General features: G+C 37.4%; 1 protein-coding gene across 1 annotated transcript in view; it reads right to left on the reverse strand.

Annotated features, from left to right (window-relative positions):
- LOC121413914 (protein artichoke-like) overlaps positions 1-21590 on the reverse strand; it is a 45075-nt gene that overhangs the window by 14652 nt on the left and 8833 nt on the right. The window contains exon 2 of the mRNA XM_041606917.1: positions 14722-16029. Coding sequence (XP_041462851.1) covers positions 14739-15926 — 1188 coding nt within the window. The 5' untranslated portion in view covers positions 15927-16029 and the 3' untranslated portion in view covers positions 14722-14738. The remainder of the gene's footprint in view (positions 1-14721; positions 16030-21590) is intronic.

Raw genomic sequence — 21590 nt, forward strand, 5'->3', positions numbered from 1 at the left:
AATACATTATCCCTTTTCACCATTAATTGCACTAATAAGCAATCAATTTTAAAAATCAACTGAATACTGTAAGCAATCAATAAACTTTGTGCACGAGGACCTAGTTCTTATAATTTACAAAAGAATTCATATTCATGCATGATCTTTGGAAATGTCAGATTGTCAGGATATGGAGGGGGAAAAAACCCACTGAAATGGAACTATGCTGTGCAAAGAATGGAATTATTAATATCAAGGTCAATTTGCAAAGAAATGGATTTCCTTTGGATTAGGTTTTATTTGTTTCCTTGAACATGGATCAAAAAAATTTACCATAACATTCAAATTGTTCAATGTTTTATTGTCAATTATGCACTAAAGTACTGATTACCGGTACTTAATACAAAGTGGTATTTCAAGCTCAAGCATAAAGATTTTTTTTTTTTTACAGATAAAAAAAATTGAACATGCACAAATTAATCAACACTAACAAACTGGAAGTAGGTGATTCTATGGAAATAAGTGGCTTGCTTACAATCCGAACGCCAAATTTTAAATAAAAATCCACATTGGACAGTGATGACAGATTCTAGCACATGTGAACTTGACCTAGAGTTCAGACATGAATGATTTAATGCACAAATAAGTGTATAAACTAAAGCTCCCTTTTTATTCATTCCCTCTTCACCGGTGCCTCCTGAATGTACACATCAGTCCCCAAGCGGCCCAAATGACATTTGCAACACGTTGTCATGGCGAATGTGCTGATAAGTAAACGCAACCGCGAATGTACATACACATATATGCCCATGATAGTAGAGTAGAAAGCATGCGAGTCCAGGGATGTACACGGATGCAAACATTCACTCGACATTGTTCGACTGCAGGCTTCGTCTCCTTGCTAAATTGGAATGTGCGTTTAAGGAGGCCGAGTTAATAGACATGGAATAGATTGAAATGTTTCAATTGCTCAATCTTAGATTTGATTTAGAACTTGGTTCAGACTCTTTATTAACATGAATCGCTGTGAGGGTCTGCTGAGGCTTTAGAGGTAATAGACTCTGAGATGGCAAATATTTCCACTTGGAAATACATGTAGGAGAATGAGATGTAGCAAAAGTGAGAAGTATAATATAGTCAACCTTAACTTCAAAATCTCATTTTCCTGTAAATTGTTTTACCTTATTTGGATGTGTTTAATAAAATTGCAACCACAAATTTATTTAGAGATTAGCAACACGTGGCTATCCATAGTTCAAAAAGTTTAGACCAGGGCTCCGTAACACAAAGATTAGCGATCAATCGCTAAATGAACCGACCGATCAAGATCAATGTTACACGCGCGTTTGGCGCAAAATACTGACTAGGAACCAATCAGAAGTGTTCTTTCATATTTGCTATTCATCGCAAACCTGTGTGTTACGGAGCCCTGAAGTTATAATCCAACCTCAGTTCAGAATATAGGCCTCAATACATAATAATAATCCGCTTTTATATAGCGCTTAATCCATCGGAACGACGTTTCTAAGCGCTTTACAGATATATTATTACCCCGGTCATCGGATTCAATCAGTCATTCCCGCACACAATGTGTGCACATCCTCCACTCCCTGGGGAGTATTCCAGTCAGTCACCTGTGAGGCGCACACAATACTGGACAAGCTACAATGACTTTCACATCCTACCGGGTACCCATTTAGCACCTGGGTCGAGAGTGGCAAAGTGTGGATTAACGCCTTGCCAAAGGACGCCAGACCGCGGTGGGATTCGAACACACGACCCTCTGTTTACAAGGCGAGAGTCAGAACCACAACACCACGGCTCCTCCACATACAGACCTACAGTATCTCTTTTAATACTTCACGGATCTTTACCGATTTCTCTCTAACTTGGGTATTGGATTTGATTGATGCATTTAATAGAAATGAGCAATGAATTCAAACTTTCATGTATTCTTGAATAGTGTTGGGCAATATTTCAATATTATAAAGTTATGCAATATTGAAAACAAAAACATTATATTGCATATTTGATAATGGTTTTATGATTACTGTGTACATGCACATGTATGAATAATTACTGCATGACCAAAATATTGTCTATTATTACAAATTAATCACTATTTATTTTCCAAAATGCTGTTTTGTAGTGTTTTAAACCAACTCGAGACTTTCAATAGTTGGTACCCAAATGCTCGCTTTTAATGGAGAAGTACCAATGACAGCCTAAATACTTTCATTACCTCTTTTCCTGCACTCACAGAATTGCAGCTCATAATGAACATACATGTACGGTGTATTTATCAGCAATATATTGCTAGCGATAATAATCAACTACATGTAAAATTGGAATGAAGTATTGACCAGCACTCCTCTTTAACTTTCCAAAAACTATGTTCTACATGTAGCTTTAAGATGGGTTGAGCGAATCCAATAACTAACTTGGACAGTATATTGCTTCATGTTATTACAAGACATTCATAATACACCTTCCCCAAGACAGTGTGCCTCAACATTAATGACTATCTCACATGAGAGCTTGTCAAACGATGTCTCTTCGCTTTCATCTCCCCTCTTCCCCTCTCTTCCTTTCCCTTTATCACTTTCCTCTTACTGTCTCTCCTTCTGTGTCATTTTATTACCCTTCATCTCTTCACATCCATCTTTACCTATTTTCAAAGAACTTAAGATTCCAATTCTACTTTCTCAGTTCCCTTTATTCATCTTTCTGCTTTGACTTCAAGTGTTTTCTTTTGGAAATATTACAAGTAATTTGCTTTCACACTGCCAAAAATACCTGCCATTTTCTTATGGGGGTAGTAGATCAGCATGAATTTTCCAAACAGAGAATATCTTGGTAACTGTATTCGTGAACTTGGGAAACAGTCTGCATACATGTTGTAGGCCTCCTATCTTCTCTCTCACTCTTTTCTTTCTATCTCTCCCTATCTTTCTTTCTATCTCCTCTCCCCCTTTCTCTCATCATGGCATGCAATCTCTCCCTATTCTTTCTATCTCTCCCTATCTTTCTTTCTATCTCCTTCTCTCCCCCTTTCTCTCATCATGGCATGCAATCTCTCTCACTCTATCACTACGCCACCTGCTGCAATGTGCAATATGCGATGCGTAGGGGCGAGATCGATTCTCGCAAAATTTGGTGATAGCGAGCATCCCCGAGACGAAGCCCCTGCAGGCACTGGCGGGTAGTGTGGCTTCTATCATCAACACCTTCTTCCCAACGCCTTTTAGAATAACTGAATATGCTTGTCTACCCCTCTGTTTTTACCGAAAGGTATGGTGGTTTGGACCCTCACCTTTGAAACCAGAGGGGCGTGGGTTCAAATCCCAGCCATGCATGGCATAATTTCATTCTGCAAGAAATTGATCCACCTTGAGCTGCACTCAACCCAGGTGAGGTAAAAGGGTACCTGGCAGGATTGATTCCTTGAGTGCACCAAGTGCCTTTAGCAGCTGGAGCTATTAAAAAGGCCAGGGTAATATATATTGCATCAGTGAATAAGCAACTAGATAATTTGCCCTTCAATTACCTTTGTCCCCCCCCCATTTCATAAGAGTCACAACCTTTGTAACTTTGCCATAATGGCAACTACCATGGCAACAGGGCTCAGCAGCCAATCAAAATCAAGGTTACCATTACTTACATGTAGTTACCATAGTATTTGCCATAATGGCAAAGTTAAAACAGTTGCAAGTCCTTTATGATACGCGCCCCATCTGATTTTGAATCAGACGGAATCAAATAATTCCATTTATGCTTCATGAATAAACACTGTTTGTCTAGTCATTAATGTGATATAAAGGTTCTTTCTTGCCACACTCCATCAGTGTGAATAAAGTTGAAACAATTTTCAGAAGAGATTATGCGCAAATTGTATTGTTTATTAAAGGCATCATCCTTCTAATCCAAATTTCTCTTTTAAAAAGCTGAAACAGAGTTCTTTGTTATCAAAATGCTCAATAGGCAGAGTGAGCTGTAATTTCTGAATAAAAAAAATTTTAAAAGGAAGTACAAAAAGTAACCCCAAAATTCAATACGGTACTGTTTATCCAGGGTCCCGTCTCACAATGAGTTACGATTGATCCAATCAATTATAACTCTGTGGAAATCCATCAATGTTATAATTTTTATACAGAAAATTTGCAAAGTGTCCTTTGTAAACAAAAATGAACACACCAAATTGTCAAGAAATCAATAAATTTATGGATTATACATTCATATCTAGATTATTTCAAAAATAATCATGCATTTTATATGTTGACTTTGCTGGCTTTCCATAGTTGCGATTGATCAGATAAATCGCAACTCTTTGGAAGACGGGCCCCAGGTACATTGTATGAAGCATACAATACATGATACTGTCCCAAGATCATAATCACCATCTAATCATACACTGTAAATATATTTTTCAGTGTTTATATAAACATTACCAAATAAAAAAAGATGTAATTGTTTCTCTCACAGCAAGGTGAGTCTAAATCCAAGATGGGAGGAGCACAGTGAACATGTACATTAGAAACTATCCCCGAAACTAAGGACATAACTAGATCGTTTAATCCCCAACAGACCGCTTTATATTAGATTGATCGTGAGGTAATTCCTCTAGGAGTAGTCTATAACACATGACCTCCAATAATAAGGCTAACATACGAGTAATAAACCTTTCACATTCAATCAGAAGGGGTTTAAGGTGCACTGGTAATGCAAGATGTTCCAAGGAATCGCCTGTGGCGGAAAGAATGAGATAGAGAGGTTTGCCATAGACAGAGACATACCCGTCTTGTTTTGCTGTGGTGAGGTAGGCATTGCCAATTTGCCCATAGAGATTTCTGCGGTTGCATGCGAAGGTATGCTATTCTAGGCTTGGAGATAGAAAAGAATTTATGCATGCATGTTCACCATGGTGTAGATAGGTGTATTCCATGTATGTTTTTCTTTCCAATTATGCGAGCTAAGAATAAACAGGATGTAAATGTCAATGATCACAAGAATAAAAAGATAGTATTTCTACTTTTAAAACAAAAAGAGCATCACTTGTGCGAGGACTTAAATGTCAATAAATGACCACAAGAACAAAAAAAGATGAGTGTTTCTACTTTTAAAACAAAAAGAGCACCAGATTTGAGGCGGAGGGACAAAGGAATAAGAAACTTGACAGGGGAAATAAAATTTAGAGTAAAAGAGAAAGAGAGAGAGGGGGGGGGGGGGGGGGTAAGAAAAAGAGATAAACTTAGAAAACAAAATTTAAGGAGAACATGACTGTAGGAATTGAGAGAAATAATGAGGAAAAAAAGTACAGTCCAGGAATATGCAGATCGCAGAACTTTTATAGAAAAGAAACAAACATTTTTTTTAATTATATGATATAATTAAATTAATAAAAAGAAGTAAGAAAAATTTTAAAAATGTGAGAAAGGCATAAAGAAATTAATACATGTATAAAGCAACAAGTGACATTTAATGGGAGTAAAGTACATACAGGTATGGTCTATATCCTTCATAGGCTCTATATTAAAGTTCAAGTAAAATATGACAAAGCATATAAACCAACGAACACTATCAGAAGCAGAATATACCACTCAAGACTACACATCCACTGTACTTTGTAAAAATGTACTAAACTTTCAAAATTAGAATGCTTGAAATTTCTACATCTTCTTTATAATGACTTCACATCTCATGTAGATCATGGGCACAATTACATGGCAGAATACACACATACTGTACATGTGCATGTACATGTACATACATGTACACGTAATGCAAAACTCCACTGCAATGTACAAAGAATACATGTACCTCAAATTATCATCAGGAAGATCAATATGCTCGTTTCTCAGCAATTACACATTTTCTACCAGAAATATTTCATACTGTACATCCAAACACCTGGGCGGTCATTTGATTGAATTCTGTTTGCGCTCATTTTGGGATTGTTACCACAACTGGCAATCTACTCATGTACATATATACGTTTTTCGTCTGTGTGAACATACATGTACAGACTCATTATACTGACCGTCCATGTCCCTGCTGCGATGCTCCAAGCACGACGTACATACGCACATACAATTAAACATTAAGCATATATTGACAAATCACTCCGTCCCCCTTTAGAGCATCAGCGACAAGGGGGATAATTAATTTTACACCATCCGCCCGATGAGATGTTAAAGTGGATAACGTCTCCAATGTCATTCTAGCCGGTATTATTGGCTATCAGTCCACGAGTATTTGTCAGAATTAGTGTTGGTGATTTAAACATAATTGGTAAATTTGGTTTGAAGGACATCCCTGCAAGCAATCATATAATTTGTTGATTTGTCAATACGGGCTACGAGGGCATGCGCTACCGGTATATATTGATCTGCTCCGGGGTGCGCCCGAGTTATATTGCGATAGATAACTAATTGAGGTATGCACTGAAAATGGATAGAGGATGTCTCCTTGTTGGAGTAACTTTCTTTTCATGTATATATTTTTCTCTACAATGTATTTTTGTTTAATAGCAATTATAGAATAGAAAGAGAACAAGTGGACAGCCTCTGGCAGTCTTACCTACATGTACATGTACATTACACTATTCAATACATGTATAGCAGCATTGCTGATCAGTAACTGACTTTGAAAACTACTATAAAATAATTATTCACAAAACACCAATCTTCACCTTAAGTCTTATTAAAGTCACATCATGTGACTTAAGACTTGTCAGTGATACTTGATTACCCCTATGTCCACATTTCATAAAATATATCCATAAAGTTATGACAGCAATTTACATCCAACATAACCAAACGTCACTGACCTTTATAAAAGCTCATTTAAAATGAGCTTTGACTTTGGTCATGTGACCTGAAGCTCAGCACAGGATGTTCAGTGATACTTTACTCTTATGTCTACATGTAAGTTTCACGAATCAGATCCAAAAACGTTCAAAGTTATGATGGTAATTAAACAAATACCCCCAACTTGTTCAAAGTTCATTGACCTTACATGACCTTTGTCATGTGACCTAAAACTCGAAAAGGATGTTCAGTGATACTTGATTACTCTTATGTCCAAGTTATATGAATCAGATCCATAAACTCTAAAAGTTATTATGGTAATTTAAACAATACCCAAACTTGGCTTAGTTCATTGACCCTAATGACCTTAGTCATGTGATTTGAAACTCATGCAGGATGTTTAACAATACCCAAACTGGCTTAGTTCATTGACCCTAATGACCTTAGTCATGTGATTTGAAACTCATGCAGGATGTTCAGTAATATTTGATTAAGTACTCTTATGGCCAAGAATCATGAACTACATGTAGGTCCATATTCTTTTAAAGTTATGATGACATTTCGAAAATTCAACCTTAGGTTAAGATTCTGATGTTGATTCCCTCAACATGGTCAAAGTACATTGACCATAAATGACCTTTGATCTTGATCATGTGACCTGAAACTCAGACAGGATGTTTAGTAATACCTGATTAACCTTACATGTATGTCCAGGTTTCATGAACTAGGTCCATATGTACATGTACTTTCTAAGTTATGCTATTATTTCAAAAACTTAACCTTCGGTTTAATAAGATTCGGAAAAGCCGTGCCTAAAGTCTCACTCTGCTACTGTACATGTATGCAGGTGAGACAAAAATGTACTGAAACAAAACATGATACAACTTCCAGTAAAGCATGTGGTGATGTCCCTGAATAAAACCTGTTCAACTGAAGCTTCACTGTAAACATTACTCACTCTTTTATTAGTGAATCTGCTTGAAAATGGACTTACATGTAACTATTCAATAAAATTTAGCTCTTTTTTTTTATTAATGTTTAATTAAGTTTTTTGAGATATGTATGAGACTAATGAGAGGAATCGGATGATTATTATTTGACTTATTTTATAATATCATATACTCTCTCTCTTTCTCTGAAATTGCCCGCACTTTTAAAAATAATAACTAGAATAAACTTGTTGGGAATTTCATAAGAATGACAGTTTTTCAACTTTTGGCATGGTGCTACATGGGCACTTGCCCAATTGCCCGGGGCAAGCAAAAATTAGAGTTGGGAAAGTGTTTGGAAGCAAAAGACCAAAACTACTCGCCTGAATTGGGCAAGCAAAATTCTTACAGTAGAATGACCAAAATTAGGGTTGATATGATATTGACCCTAATTTTGGTCATGGCAGGTAGATCAGTTCATGTCAAAAGAGAGAAAGGGTCAATGGTTTATAAAACCGCAAAACTTTCTTTTGAAGAGGTAAAACTTTTTTTCAAGGAATTTGGGGGGCAAGTGAAATAGATTTTGGGGCAAGTATATTCTAACTATTTGAAAATTAACTTGCACACTGGGCAAGTGCTTCTGAAAATTTATGAAGCACCCTGATTTTGGGAAGAGGTATAATAAGAGAAGACAAGTCACTGAAGTCAACGTGTTACTTATGGATCTGCCATCTCTTGAGGACTATATAATAGAGGGGAGATAGACAAGGAGAAATTAAATTCCCTATCATGCACACCAAAATTGAAATCAATACACCATATGAATACTTAAGAGGTAGAGAAAGAGAACTCACAGAAAAAAGAAAATTGTGAGACTACTTTTGGCTCTTTGGGCTTGCAGAGAGCGTCGGCTTCATTAGCGGGGACAAACGAATGTCATTAGTTTTCATTACACTTGATTGGCTGGATAGATATAGCTCACGAGGGTTTAATTACTCTCTTGGAGATGAATTTTCACACGCATCAAAACAGATGTGATCAGAGCCCGGCCAAGCAGAACGGAAAGTGCTTCTCCCATGGTAGGCTAGCCAAACATGATCTGCATGAATGATAAGGCTCCAGAGATCCGTCAGAATAGATTTCTGTGGATTCATTTCTGTAGGAAACTTTAATATAAATGATTTTTATGAGAGATAAAGTTCCAACAAGCACGTACTTCGAGATATAATCTAATCTGTATTCTCAACTGACTTAAAGAAAAAGCACAGTGAACTGATAAGAAAAAATAAAAACTCAATCCAGTCCAGTGTTGGAAATATTTCTCCATTTCAATTTTTTTTTCAACCTTCAAATATAGCATTTTGGTTTTAAAGGCATTAGCTAAAAAACATTGATTTGACTTTTAAAAAATCTAAGCTGCGAGGTCCCACTTGTCACCTGTGTCTGTGATATGTTACAAATGAAGCCCAGAAAAAATTGAGTCCCAAAAATCATTATTTAGTGCTTCAAAAAGTGAAATATAAAGTGACAGGGAAACACCATCTTCATTTCATCACATACACTTTATGTTCTATTATGATCGGCACGATAGAAATTACACAAAATCTTTGATTATAACGTATCAAAAGCATTTCTTTCGATTTTTTTTATTCAGAGTTTTTAGGTTGATAGAAAGGCATCCATGTACATATTTCATTTCTCCTTTGTTTTTTGTTTTTTAAATAACAAGTCTATATCATTATTGCCTTTCATTATGTGACAGCCAGTGAACTCTGCATGTTCTTTTTTCGACATTAATCTTAATAGCGAGTCTAACTACTGACCAAATACAGTGCAAAGAGACTTTTTTTTGGGGGGGGGGTAGGATATCAATTTAGTCACTTCAATAAAAAGCATTATGGTTTAAATTTCAATTTTCATAATATAAAACCATAATTTTGTTCTTATTATTTTTGAAAAGTAAACATCTTTGAGCCTTACTACCGACTTTTAACTAACAGTGCATTGCAATAAAGCACTCTTTAATCACAGCCGCTACAACATTGCCTGGATGCTGCATGAAAACAAATAACCACCCAGCCCCAAGCAAGACACTCATTAACCATCGTCATTTCTCGTTAACGCTGACACACACTGAATAATGAATAATAACTCCCGCCCTCGAGCTAATGAAACAAGTTTTTTTTTTTCATTTTGATTGAAATGTAGGGTGTGTTGAGGACTGTAAATCGGCATGCCGGCCGGCAGAGGATCACATTCCGAACATTCTCTGATTCATCATGCACAAGTAACAATGAATTTAATAATGATCAACATTTTTTCTGACTGGATCCTACATGTACATTGTAGCTCTAAACAATCATTTACATGTACATGTACATATTTATTTTCTTCCAATTGATATCCCCTTTTAAAGACATGAAATCATAAACTGTACAGTTAATAGTTGTTTAACAGTTAAAAAGTTCATAAACAGCTCTGTACATACATGTAAAAACAAAACATTGCTTTAACTGACGTGTGGAAAGAGAAAATAATGAGGTTTCGTAATGCAACGGAGACAAGAACGCAGTCAATGTACTGAAAATGCCAATCAAATGAAAAAGAACAGCTGGGAGATCTTTGTCGAAAATTAGTTAGCAGGGATAGCAGTTTTGTCCTATTACCGGTGAGTTGGCTCAGTTGGTAGAGCGACCGTCTCACAACCGGGAGGTCGGGGGTTCAAACCCCGACCGTGTCAGACCAAAAGACGTTATAAGAAGATGGGAGTTGCTGCTACCCTGTTTGGCGTTCAACGATTAAAGGGATAGAGCCTCGTCGATCTGGCGCTGCACAGCGGCTGCCTGGCCCACGATCAATTGGGCAAAGCAAATTTTCGGAGTATTTCATTTAATGTCTATTTCGAACAATATAATATGGATTTTCATTTAAAGTTTTGAGGCTAAAGAAAACTGCAAATATGTCGCTGTTCAGAGTCCAAAGCGAAAATGCCATTCATGATTCTGATTCATCAACTGTCAATCAAGAGTTCTAGGCTGTTCTTTGCCATGAAGGGCATAAAATACATTTTCATGATTTTCTACAATTTCTTGAAGCTGTCATGAAATGTGGAAGTGGAATCTCCACACTAATCTTCCATGCAAAACAGAATCTTCTATGGTGCATCATGAATTAAAGAAATCATTATTCATGCAAAGACATGACTCATTCCCAAAGCAAGTTGCAGGGAGGTCCATGGCTTTCATAATGTCATGATTAACCTGCCTTTGCTCCTTAGATTGGCAACAATCTTTATTAAACTGTCTATTATTTTGAAGGTTTGAAAACAAATTAAATATGGATAAAACATCGGTTAAATTGTAAAACAATAGGAAGTTTTATAGAGTTGTCAATTTGCTTCTTTAAAACAGAGATCTTCTTCATAATGTATGTGTTGCCAATTTAAAATTTGTAATCCAACATCAGTCAAATACATGTAGTATGGTTATCAGCAAAATCCTACCTAGTACTTACATGTACATGTAAAATGGAGACATCTACATACTGTATGCGGATTGGCATTTTTGAAACAGTGTATTTGTTGATTTCGTTGAATTGCCAATTCGGAGATGCACTGTTACCAAATAATATGAAAATGCTATTATAATTTTCAGTACATTTTCTCTTTTTCATCATATTCCATGTGTGAATGCTACATGTACATGTAGCTTTCAAAATATAGAAAAGTGTGTTCTTGTTATAATTTTTTAAAATCAGTGAATCATTGGGGTGGGATTCAACTTTAAATTTGAAGTGATGAGCAAGCTTCGCAAGCTTCCGCATCTTTCCTTTGCTGCTGGCAATACTGGGAGCAAGGCGCACCATAGAATGCGTCACAAAACTTCATCACCTATTCTTGAAGAGGGTGCTACTGTAGATCCTGCCAAAGATACGATAGCTCCGCCTATTTTCCTCATACCACACTAACATTTGAAATTCATGCTTAAGGGAAGCTCTGATATCATCTTAACTTCATTCAATTTTATGCTAATGCCAAGTCTGCTTATTCGTAATACAGGCCAAACCTGTCTTTGTGGTCACCTGTATATACATGTATACAAGGCTCCACACTAATATTTTTTCTTGGTGGCCCTATCGGTCCACCAAAATCATCAATTTCCTAATTTTGGTGGCCCAGATAGCAAATTTAGTGGCCTGAAACAATAGAAAACATTACAATTTATCCAAAATTTGGTAGCCCAACCGGGCAACTGCTAATGTTGAACCTTGTTGTGAAAGCCTATCTTTAGAGACCATCAAAATTGTCTCCCAATTGAAATATAACCTACATGTACATTTACTTGTGTTAAAAAGAACCCGTCTAGAGGTCATTGTATACAATAATAATAATAGCAAATTTTTATAAACCGCTTTTCCCAGAATGGCCAAAGCGCGTTACAGCATATTATTACCCGGTCATTGGATTCATGTCAATCAAGCACGAAAAGTGCACGATTTCCACTCCCTGGGGAGCATTCCTTGCATTCATCGCAGCCACATTATGGCGCTGGCAAAATCAAACATGCAATATCTTTCGCATCCTAGCGGGGGTCCATTTAGCACCTGGGTTAGAGTGGCAAAGTGTGGATTAACGCCTTACAATGCCCACCTTTTCTTTTCCCTATTGTTGCCTTTCAATGCAGTGTAGACAGAATGACAGTATTACAGTCTAAACATCTTTCTCTACACAATTTTCATATTCCATATATCTATTTTCTGAAATCACTATGAAAATACGAAGAACATCCTTCTCCAAACAAATTTATTTTAAGGCTGTTACATGTACTTTGCCTAACTTACAAATAAAAGCCTTTTTTCAAGAAATATTCAGAAAGGAACCTGTCTGAAGAGATCTTAAGGGACTTTGTCCCAGGCACCTGTTGAGAGCCCTTCTCTCAATGACCACCTGTTCACAACAGATCACTATTCCACTCCCTCTAATAGTTTTAATCAATTTAAATTGATCACTAAGGCCCGTATTCTGAAGTCGGTTTAACCATAGTCTAAATCTGTGCTAAAATTATGGGAAACCAAAAGTGTAAAAATTTATATTACATTGTAAGTTTATGTTTACTGTGCTCTTTCCTGATTCATTGATGGTGAAGACAATCATATATTTATATTTCCTAGACAATAATGAATGATTTGAGAGCCACATGAGCTGAAATATGATATCTCTACTGTAAGTGATTTTTTATTAGCTATCTATTCTTAAACCACAGATTTAATTAAATTTAAACCTGAGTTTATGTTAAACCCGACTTCAGAATACGGACCAAAGACTCGAATTTTTACTTGCACAATGTACGGAGTGAAGTTTTTGTTTTCTTATGGGAGAAGTGGAGGGGGGGTGAAGAGAACACATGCCGTGGCGATCGCTCAGATAGCGACGGAAATCCTCACCACCTGTCTTGACAAGCGGAAGAATTGTACCCATCATGCATGGATTCTTTACCAAAAAACATCAATCTGCAGAGGCAAGAGGGCAGCAAAACAAAACCAAAAAAAAAACCAGACCTCCACCTTCTTGTTTTTTCTTCATCTATAATTTTGCAAGCAGGTGTTGTTTAGTCAAGGATACCATCCTTTTGAGTTAACTTGTCCCGTGCCTTCGACGACGCACTTTCCCCCATGATCGTGATTGGTTTTTTGCAAAGCAGGTGGTGGAAGTAATGTATCCTATCAGCTACATGTATACACAAGAACTAAAACCACACAAACAATACAAAATAGAATCTTTTTTCCATTTTATTTCAAAAGAACTACCGATATACCTTTTTTTCACTTTGTGACCAGTGTATGTATCTGAAGATAAACATTTATTGTCTGTGATACTCCAAACTTGAGCTTAACAACAAATGTTGCTTATCGACTGAAGATCCTACAGTGTAGTTCTACTTTTTTCCGAAATCAAGTAGGAGTTTGCTGAAAAGGAATGTGGGATCTTGAAAGTAAGAGGTGACAAGCAAGCATGACCAATATGCTCTGTCATCTATGACTCCCCGCCAAGAAATTCTAAGAAGAAAGGTTTGGGAGAGAGTGTCATGAAAATTTCTCAGTTTTGGATGAGGTGGCAAGCAAACCTTCTGAATATTGCAGGCCAATTCCAGTTTGAGTCACCACTGCTCCATCAAACCACCTGGGTCTATCTCCTTTCCAATGCTGCAGCCAATTAGCGCCGGGGATTAAACTCATTAAAACACACCCCCTCATGTCCCACGTCCCGTGGTCACAGTCCGGCTAGGTGATGTGAATTCCTTGGGGAAAGAGACCTGGTGCTAAAAGTGCCACCTATTCTCTGATGAAGAGTCCTCAGTGTTGATGTCCCATTCCTCATCGGATTGATGCCTCTACACTTTCCCCCTAAAACGGCTAAAACTTTAATATGCTACTTGCTACCAATAGAGTAGCAGGAAAATTCAAAATTAGTGATTGTAAAGTAATTTTTCAACAGATGAGTTTGCCTTGCCCAGTTTACCATACCTACAAATACAAAAAATACCTGACCCGAAGATGTTAGCCATGGTCAGTCCCCATTTGAGGACATCAAAGATAAAATTCTACCTGTAAAAAGGGGCATGTTTAGGGCTTCAAAAGGTGTTTGTCTGAAACTGGAACATCAGGGAAATGGTTTTCTTGAGATAAGTGACAACCACATACTGAAGTGAAAGAGTTGTGTACTCAATTTGTTCATGAGAATATATGAAGGATTATCATCCAGTCTGAGATTACACCTGTGTGACATTTTAGAGTATTGTACGCAGCACTCAGATTAATCCAATACCATCATAGGTCATGGCCATGCATGTCCTGTTTGCTGGCATTTATGCCAGTCTAATTCATCTTGGTTTTGCCGTAAAAGTATCAAAATGCCAGCATCCATGTACATGTACATGTAAAACAATGTGATATTACACTTTGGAAGGTAACAAAAAAAAAAAAAGAAAATGGAGTTAGAGACAACTTACCTGTAGAGGGCAGCATATCAAACATCTACTGCAGAGTGTTCCGGGGTTTCTCGTGTCGCTCGGGTGATATCGCTGTAGACGTAGGATGTATGGTGCGTATCGAAGGTTTCCTTGGTGGCTTGCTTCATCTGGTTGCAGAACTTGATGATCTCTTTCCTTCTCATGAAGAGGATGACGATGGCCAAGATACCGATGATGCTAAGTACCGCTATCAGAAGGATGTACGATGTCTTCATCTGTTCGTCCATATCTGTGTTCCTGATGTGGGTGCAGGTCAAATCCTTCGGATCAAGGTCAATGATGCGCTTACCGCTGTGGATGATGCTCTCCTCTGAGCAGTTCAGCGTCTCAGGATTGATGACTTTTGTGCTGTTCGACTTCAACCAAATTACAAAATCCTCTAGCTGGCAGTTACAGGTTAAAGGGTTACCGGTCAGATTGATCGTGAGCGCGCTGGAGAATTTGTTGAAGCTTTCCAGGTTCTCCTCCGGTAACCCTGTGATCCTGTTCATGCTCAAATCGATGAAGGAGAGATTGGGGAGCGTTTCCACTTCAAACAGCTGAGGTTGAATCACGCCAAGTCTACTGTTCCGCAGGTGTATCCTGCTTATAGGACTGGAACCAGACACGTTAAAGTTAAAGGTGCTCGGACTCAGATCTCCAAGCATATTGTCATTGAGCATGATCTCTTCCAAGCTCGGCATGGCTGATCTTATGAACGTGTGCGTGAGCTGCTCCGACACACTTTGGTTTTTGTAGAGTGCATTGTTCAGATGTAGCCCACGGAGTCTATCAAGGCTCTTAAATGTTGTGTGTGCATTCAGCCTTAGGGCATTGTTATCTAAAATTAACTGCTCTAAATTTGGGAAACAATAAGAACTAAAGGACCTCGGTTTTGTGAAATTGATTTGGTTGCTGCTCAAGTCCAATCTCTTAAGCTTCGGCAACGTACCAAACATGGATTCACATTTGAGGAGAGTATTACGGGTGGTGTTCGTAATTGTCAGGGACTCTAAAACATCCATGGTTTGAAGTTGGGCCTTCGTTGGCCAGAAACCTGTACACACAAGGGTGAGTCCTGAACATACACAACCTAGAGGAATCGCTGAAGACGGTACATGTAGCTGGCACGATTCATTTTTAACAGAAGACAGGAGTGGAAGCAAAAAAACAAGGCAAACGGAAAGAGTCCTAAGGATCTCCATGGTGGTGTCTGGTTGATGGGTTTTTCTCGCGATAGGAGAAGTGCTCAAGTACAGATAGAGTATATCCAATGGCTAGCTGAACATCCTCAATGGCAGGTCACATCTGCAGTCAAAATATAAAAATGAAAAAAAAAATAGTGAATCATGCGTCCGGTAAAAAAAATCATGCGTCCGGTAAATTTTTTCATGCGTCCGGTAAATTCAATTTACCGGACGCATGAAATTATCATGCATCCGGTAAATCATTAATTTTTGTATTTTATTCAATAAATTTTTTCCATTCTATAAAACAGATGATGCATGGGTTTCTTTCGTGGGTCAGTGGAACTGTGTGCACGCGGTAACTTTGGCATTATGGTCTAAACCCACTCGGCTGCGCCTCGTGGGTTAAACCATGCCAAAGTTACCTTGTGCACACAGTTCCTACTGACCCACTCTAACCCATGCATCATTTGTATACTATTCAACAAAATACAAATACTTACTAGCCACAAAACACTATCTCACTTCGCTATAATCATGACAATCCGAACATCGTGACTGCATTCGACTCCATTTGATCGTATCAAAATCCTTCACAGGCATAAGGTCAATTTTAGCAAGTACCATATCTACCAACTAATGTAGAAGGCAGCACACGGCCGTGTGTTGCTGCCCTCTAAGTTCGAAGATGTACAGCACGATATCAAAATGGCGAATAAGCAAAAGTCGTTGATTGCTCAGAATGATGTCCAAAAAGCCCCAAACTTATCGATAAAACTTCATCCAACCCGAAATAATGCTAATAACGTGAAAGGTGAGGATGTATATGTAATCGTTTACAAATTACATCCGATGAACGTGGATTTTAAAGCGTTCTGGGTACAGAAGCAAATACAAATTTTGACCAACGCGATTATTGTGACATCGTTAAAATGCGTAAAAAAATTAGTATTGATTTATTATGCTCTTTTGTCGATGGTTATCAATATCGGAAAGATATTTTAAACGATATATCGACAGAGAATTTCCTTACCAATAACAGCACCACATGTACATGTAGCAATTACACTCGGCATATTACTAGCAATTCATATTTCATGAAAGAGGACAGTTCTTTGAACTTCATGTAGACATGCATATATGTACATGTATGCGTATCAGAGTGAGTACACAATGTAATCATTAGAGCACTGACATTCTAAAGGAAAAACAGAATAACAAAATCTCCTTCATACATACAGCATATACTTACAAACACAAACTGATCACATTTTACTTAAATCCTGGAGTGCAGTAAACTTGTTGATGGTACACATGTCGAAAACAAGCCTACATGTAATCATGGAAGCACATGTACCTCGAACCAATATGAGATGTCAAACACATTCAGCTATGTCGTTCCGTGCCTCGGGAAGAGCAGGGAGTTGTGACAATTCCCTGATAAAGAGGGTCCATGAAACTAAAGGATGCCTGCCCGCACACACCGGTGGATGGGTGTGCGCTGTAAAATGCAGAGCAAAACACACTTGGCACTCGCACTCCCCATGGTTTGGTGTTATGTTATGAGAATGAACAGTCCGTGCTTGCTACTGCCGCTGATGCGCATGTAAAATGTGTACGGGCATGTATACTCCATGTGACTACTTGAACATACATTAACTTCCAGAGCCATCACATTCCCAGAAATACATGTGGTTCAAAGGGAGAGGAGGAGGCAGGAGGAAGGGAACAAAGTTGGAGAGGATAAAGGAAGAGTAGAGAGAAGAAAGAGGGGTAAGGGAAAGGAAAAAAGAAGAAAGAGGGGGGAAATAGAAGGGAAAAAAGATAGAAAATGCTATTAAAAGAGCATAATGAAGGCAGTCAGCACAATTTGATATTTTGATGAAAAATCTGTACATTGGCGCTATTTTTTCACCAAAATTGGCATTGCCATTTAGACCAAAATAGGAATTAGACCTTGATCCTTGCCCCACCCATATAAAAATACAAAAGAAATACTGTTCCCTCAATTCTATAAACCAGAATGTGCACATTTACACTTTTTTGTGAAATAAACAAAAACTTCAAAAATCACAATTTCCTCAGTATACATTGCTGATATCATAGAGCTATTAACAGAAGGAGATCTGACTCTCTCAAACGCTTTGCCCCATGCGTGGCACCGCTAATCCCCTCTCAGCAGGGTCCCTCACGGCGCATTACAGAGGCCGCTCGTAAATCAGATAAGGAAAGTTGATCGACGCGATCAACAGCTCGGGTTTGCGCTTGCGCAGTAGTGTTTTCACCCATAATGCATTTCACATCGGCTTCACGAATTTTATGCAAACATGGCGGCTCACGATTTCGAACGTCGTGATTTCGAAGACGAAAATCTGGTTTTGGAACCAGCTGAATGCAGGCCTGACCAGATTTCACAAAAAGAAATACGGGACAATCGACAAAGTACGCTGCATGAGCGGATCGACCGAGCCAGGTCTTAAAAAAAGATCAACAAAGGAGGCTACACGGTGTTCGACTTGGGGAAAAATGTACAGAATTGGAAGGTGGGCGGGGGGGGGGGTGAACGAAAGAATGAAGGAGGGAATGAAAAGGCGTAAGAAAAGAGTTGAATTGAGAACGGATACAAAGAAAAAAATGAAGGGGAAAATGAAGGAAAAAATAAAGAAAAAAAGGAATGTTAGAATAAAATGATGAAAGATAGAATAAAAGAAAAAAATGTTTCCGTCATTATTTGAAATGAATTTAGAAGGAAAGAAAAAGAAAAGAAGGAAGGGAAGATGTGTGAAAGAAAACATAAGGGAGAGAAATAAAAGAAGCAAGAAAAAAGGATGAGGAAAGAAAGAACGAATAAAAGAAAAAATGCTTCCTTTATTCTTTGAAAGAAAGAAAGACGGGACAATCAACAAAAAAGATCAAAAAAGATACACAATGTTAGACATGTGAAAAATATAAAGAATTGAAAGGGAGGGTAAATGAAGGAGAGAAAGAAAAGACAAAAGAAAAGGAAAGGAAAAATGAACTGAAGGGGAAAATGAAAAGAAAAACATTAAAGAAAATTAGAATAAAAGAAGGATGAAAGAAAGAATAAAAGAGAGAAAAAAGGTTTCCGTCATTCTTTGAATATAGAAAGACAAAAAAAGAAAGGAAGGGAAGATGAATAGATGTGTGAAAGACAAAACAAAGAGAAAGGAAGTGAGAAAAGGGGAGGAAAGAAAGAATGAAAGAAATATTTTCCTTCATTCTTTGGAAGAAAGAAACAAACAAAGAAAGAAGAAAATAGGAAGGGAGGAAGGAAGGGAAAGAAATAATAAGGGAAAAGAATTGGAGGGAAAAATAAAATAAAGAATGAAAGAAAGGAGAAAAGAGAGGGAGGAAAGAATGACAAAAAGAGAAAATAATGGAAGGAGAGAACGAAAAAGGGGAGAGGAAGTGAGAAGGAAGCAAAGAAAAGGAAAGAAAGAATGAATGAATTCAGGAAATAAGGAATGGAAATTTGATAAAGAAAAGTAACAGAAAGAAGGAAAGAAAGACAAATGAACAGAGAGAGAAAGGTTCAGGAAAAAAAGATCGGAAATAAAGATAGATGGAACAAAAAATTAAGGGCAAGCAGGAAGGATATAAGGATGAACAAAGAATGATACAAAAGAAAAAGGAAAAAAGTTCAAACTTCAAGCAAAAAAGAAATCAAGTCATCTAACAAAAATCATAATGAAGTTTGGTGTTTTTTGATATATTTTCAGAATTTTGAAAAACTAACATTATTTAGAAATGAGTAAAATTTTAAAGTGAAACATTGTCAAACATAAAAATTAGATGAAACAGCGGCATCATACACAACAAGACTCAAAACGAAAGCTGAAACAACAAGATCTAGTTATGAAAACTAAATAATTGTTCCACCGATTACATCTCCAAATTAGTTTCATTATCTCTGCTTCGTCATCTGTTGGTTATTTGATGAAAAAAAATCACCACTTTTAAATGCAATAACTACATTTTGTTCAATATTCTTAAATACGGGACAAAAAGGCGTCCCGGGAAGGGTTTGTCGGGACGCCGGGACAAAGGAGCAAAATACGGGACAATCCCGGGAAATACGGGACGTCTGGTCACCCTGGAAGGGAGGGAAATAAAGAAAAAAGGACACAAATTAGAAGGAAAAATAGAATAAAGAATGAAAGAAAGGATGAAAGAGAGGGAGGAAAAAATTAAGGAGAGAATTTTAAAAAAGAAAATAATGGAAGGATCGAGAAAGAATGAAAAGAAAAGGGAGAGGAAGCAAAGAAAAGTGGAAAGAAAAAATGAAGGAAAAAAGGAAATTTAAAATAGGACGGAGAGTAAGACAAACAAGGAAAGAAAGAAAAATGAACAGAGAGAGAAGATCAGGAAAGAAAGATAGGATGGAATAAAAAAAAAGGGGCAAAGAGGAAGGATAGAATGATTCCAGAAAAAGGATATGAAAGAAAGAAAAAAAGTACAATCTTAAACAAACAAAAAATCTCCTAATCTAACAAAAATCATAATGATATTCAATGTTTCTTAATATATCTAGAACAGAAAGAGAATGTTTTAGAAATGAGGGGGGGGGCGGTCAGGCGTCCGGACACTTTATATTTTGGAAGCCTTTTTTTTCTTTAGATTAAACTAAAGATATGAATTCAATAGTTGTAATCATCTTTTATTTTGTTCTCTAAAATCATTTTAAATCATGATTATTTTTGGTCCTAAAAATTGTAAAACTTCGCTTGTAATTTTTTTTCCAAATGACTTTGTAACTTAAAATGAATCGTCCTGACATAGAAATGGGTATACTTCTTTGTGGTCCCAAACATGTTGTTTTTAATTTCTTTATTATGTAGAATAACAATTTTTATACTTTGTTCTCCTTTTTACTGGTTTGTAAATTAAATCTGTTCGCTCCGCGGCCCCTGCTATTTTCCAAAAACGATACAGAGACAAGAGCTGAGCGAGCACGGCTCCCGTCATTCATTACACTCACTTTCAACTTACACAAATAGGAATGCGTGGGGCACCGGAGGGTACTCCACGATGCGACAATCGCCAGAGAAATGCCCCGCAGATTCGTCGTTATATTATCGATTCTATTGTACTCTAACAAATGATCTTGGCATGAAAATTTAGCTCAAAATATGCTCTTTCATCTTATTATAATTTCTAAAACAGGTACGGATAGGAAAAGATTTAACCATGGAAGAAAAACAGACATACTTAAAATGACCAATCTCCAACTTCCTCCGTTTGTAATTTTGTTGAGTCAATTCAGATTGCACCGTATTTGGTATGTATGCATAGGGGATCATCTCAGAAGTTCAACCATACATAAAAGACGTACATCAGGAATCCGTACGAAGAGATATGGATGTTAGAAGAACAGCAAGTCGTGTTTCAATTTTGAAAAAAACACTGAGCTAGAGGGAAGTTATGTGGGAGAACGTTGTTTACGGCGGTGCCTCGCAGGGTCCTTCAAAAAATCTCTGACCTCAGATTTTACGAGGGGGCTTATCGCGTTATGTAAGCGTGCTCTAACTTTGGCCTGGCGGCTCGCCGATTGATGTTAGATATCATTCCTTCGCCCGAAGGAAGCAATAACAAAGGATTAACAGAGGAATTGGAAGATGGTTCTCCTTCTCTAATAGCTCTATGCTTATATAAACCTTCTAC

Source organism: Lytechinus variegatus, chromosome 4, assembly GCF_018143015.1.
Source record: "Lytechinus variegatus isolate NC3 chromosome 4, Lvar_3.0, whole genome shotgun sequence".
NCBI classification, from domain to species: domain Eukaryota; kingdom Metazoa; phylum Echinodermata; class Echinoidea; order Temnopleuroida; family Toxopneustidae; genus Lytechinus; species Lytechinus variegatus.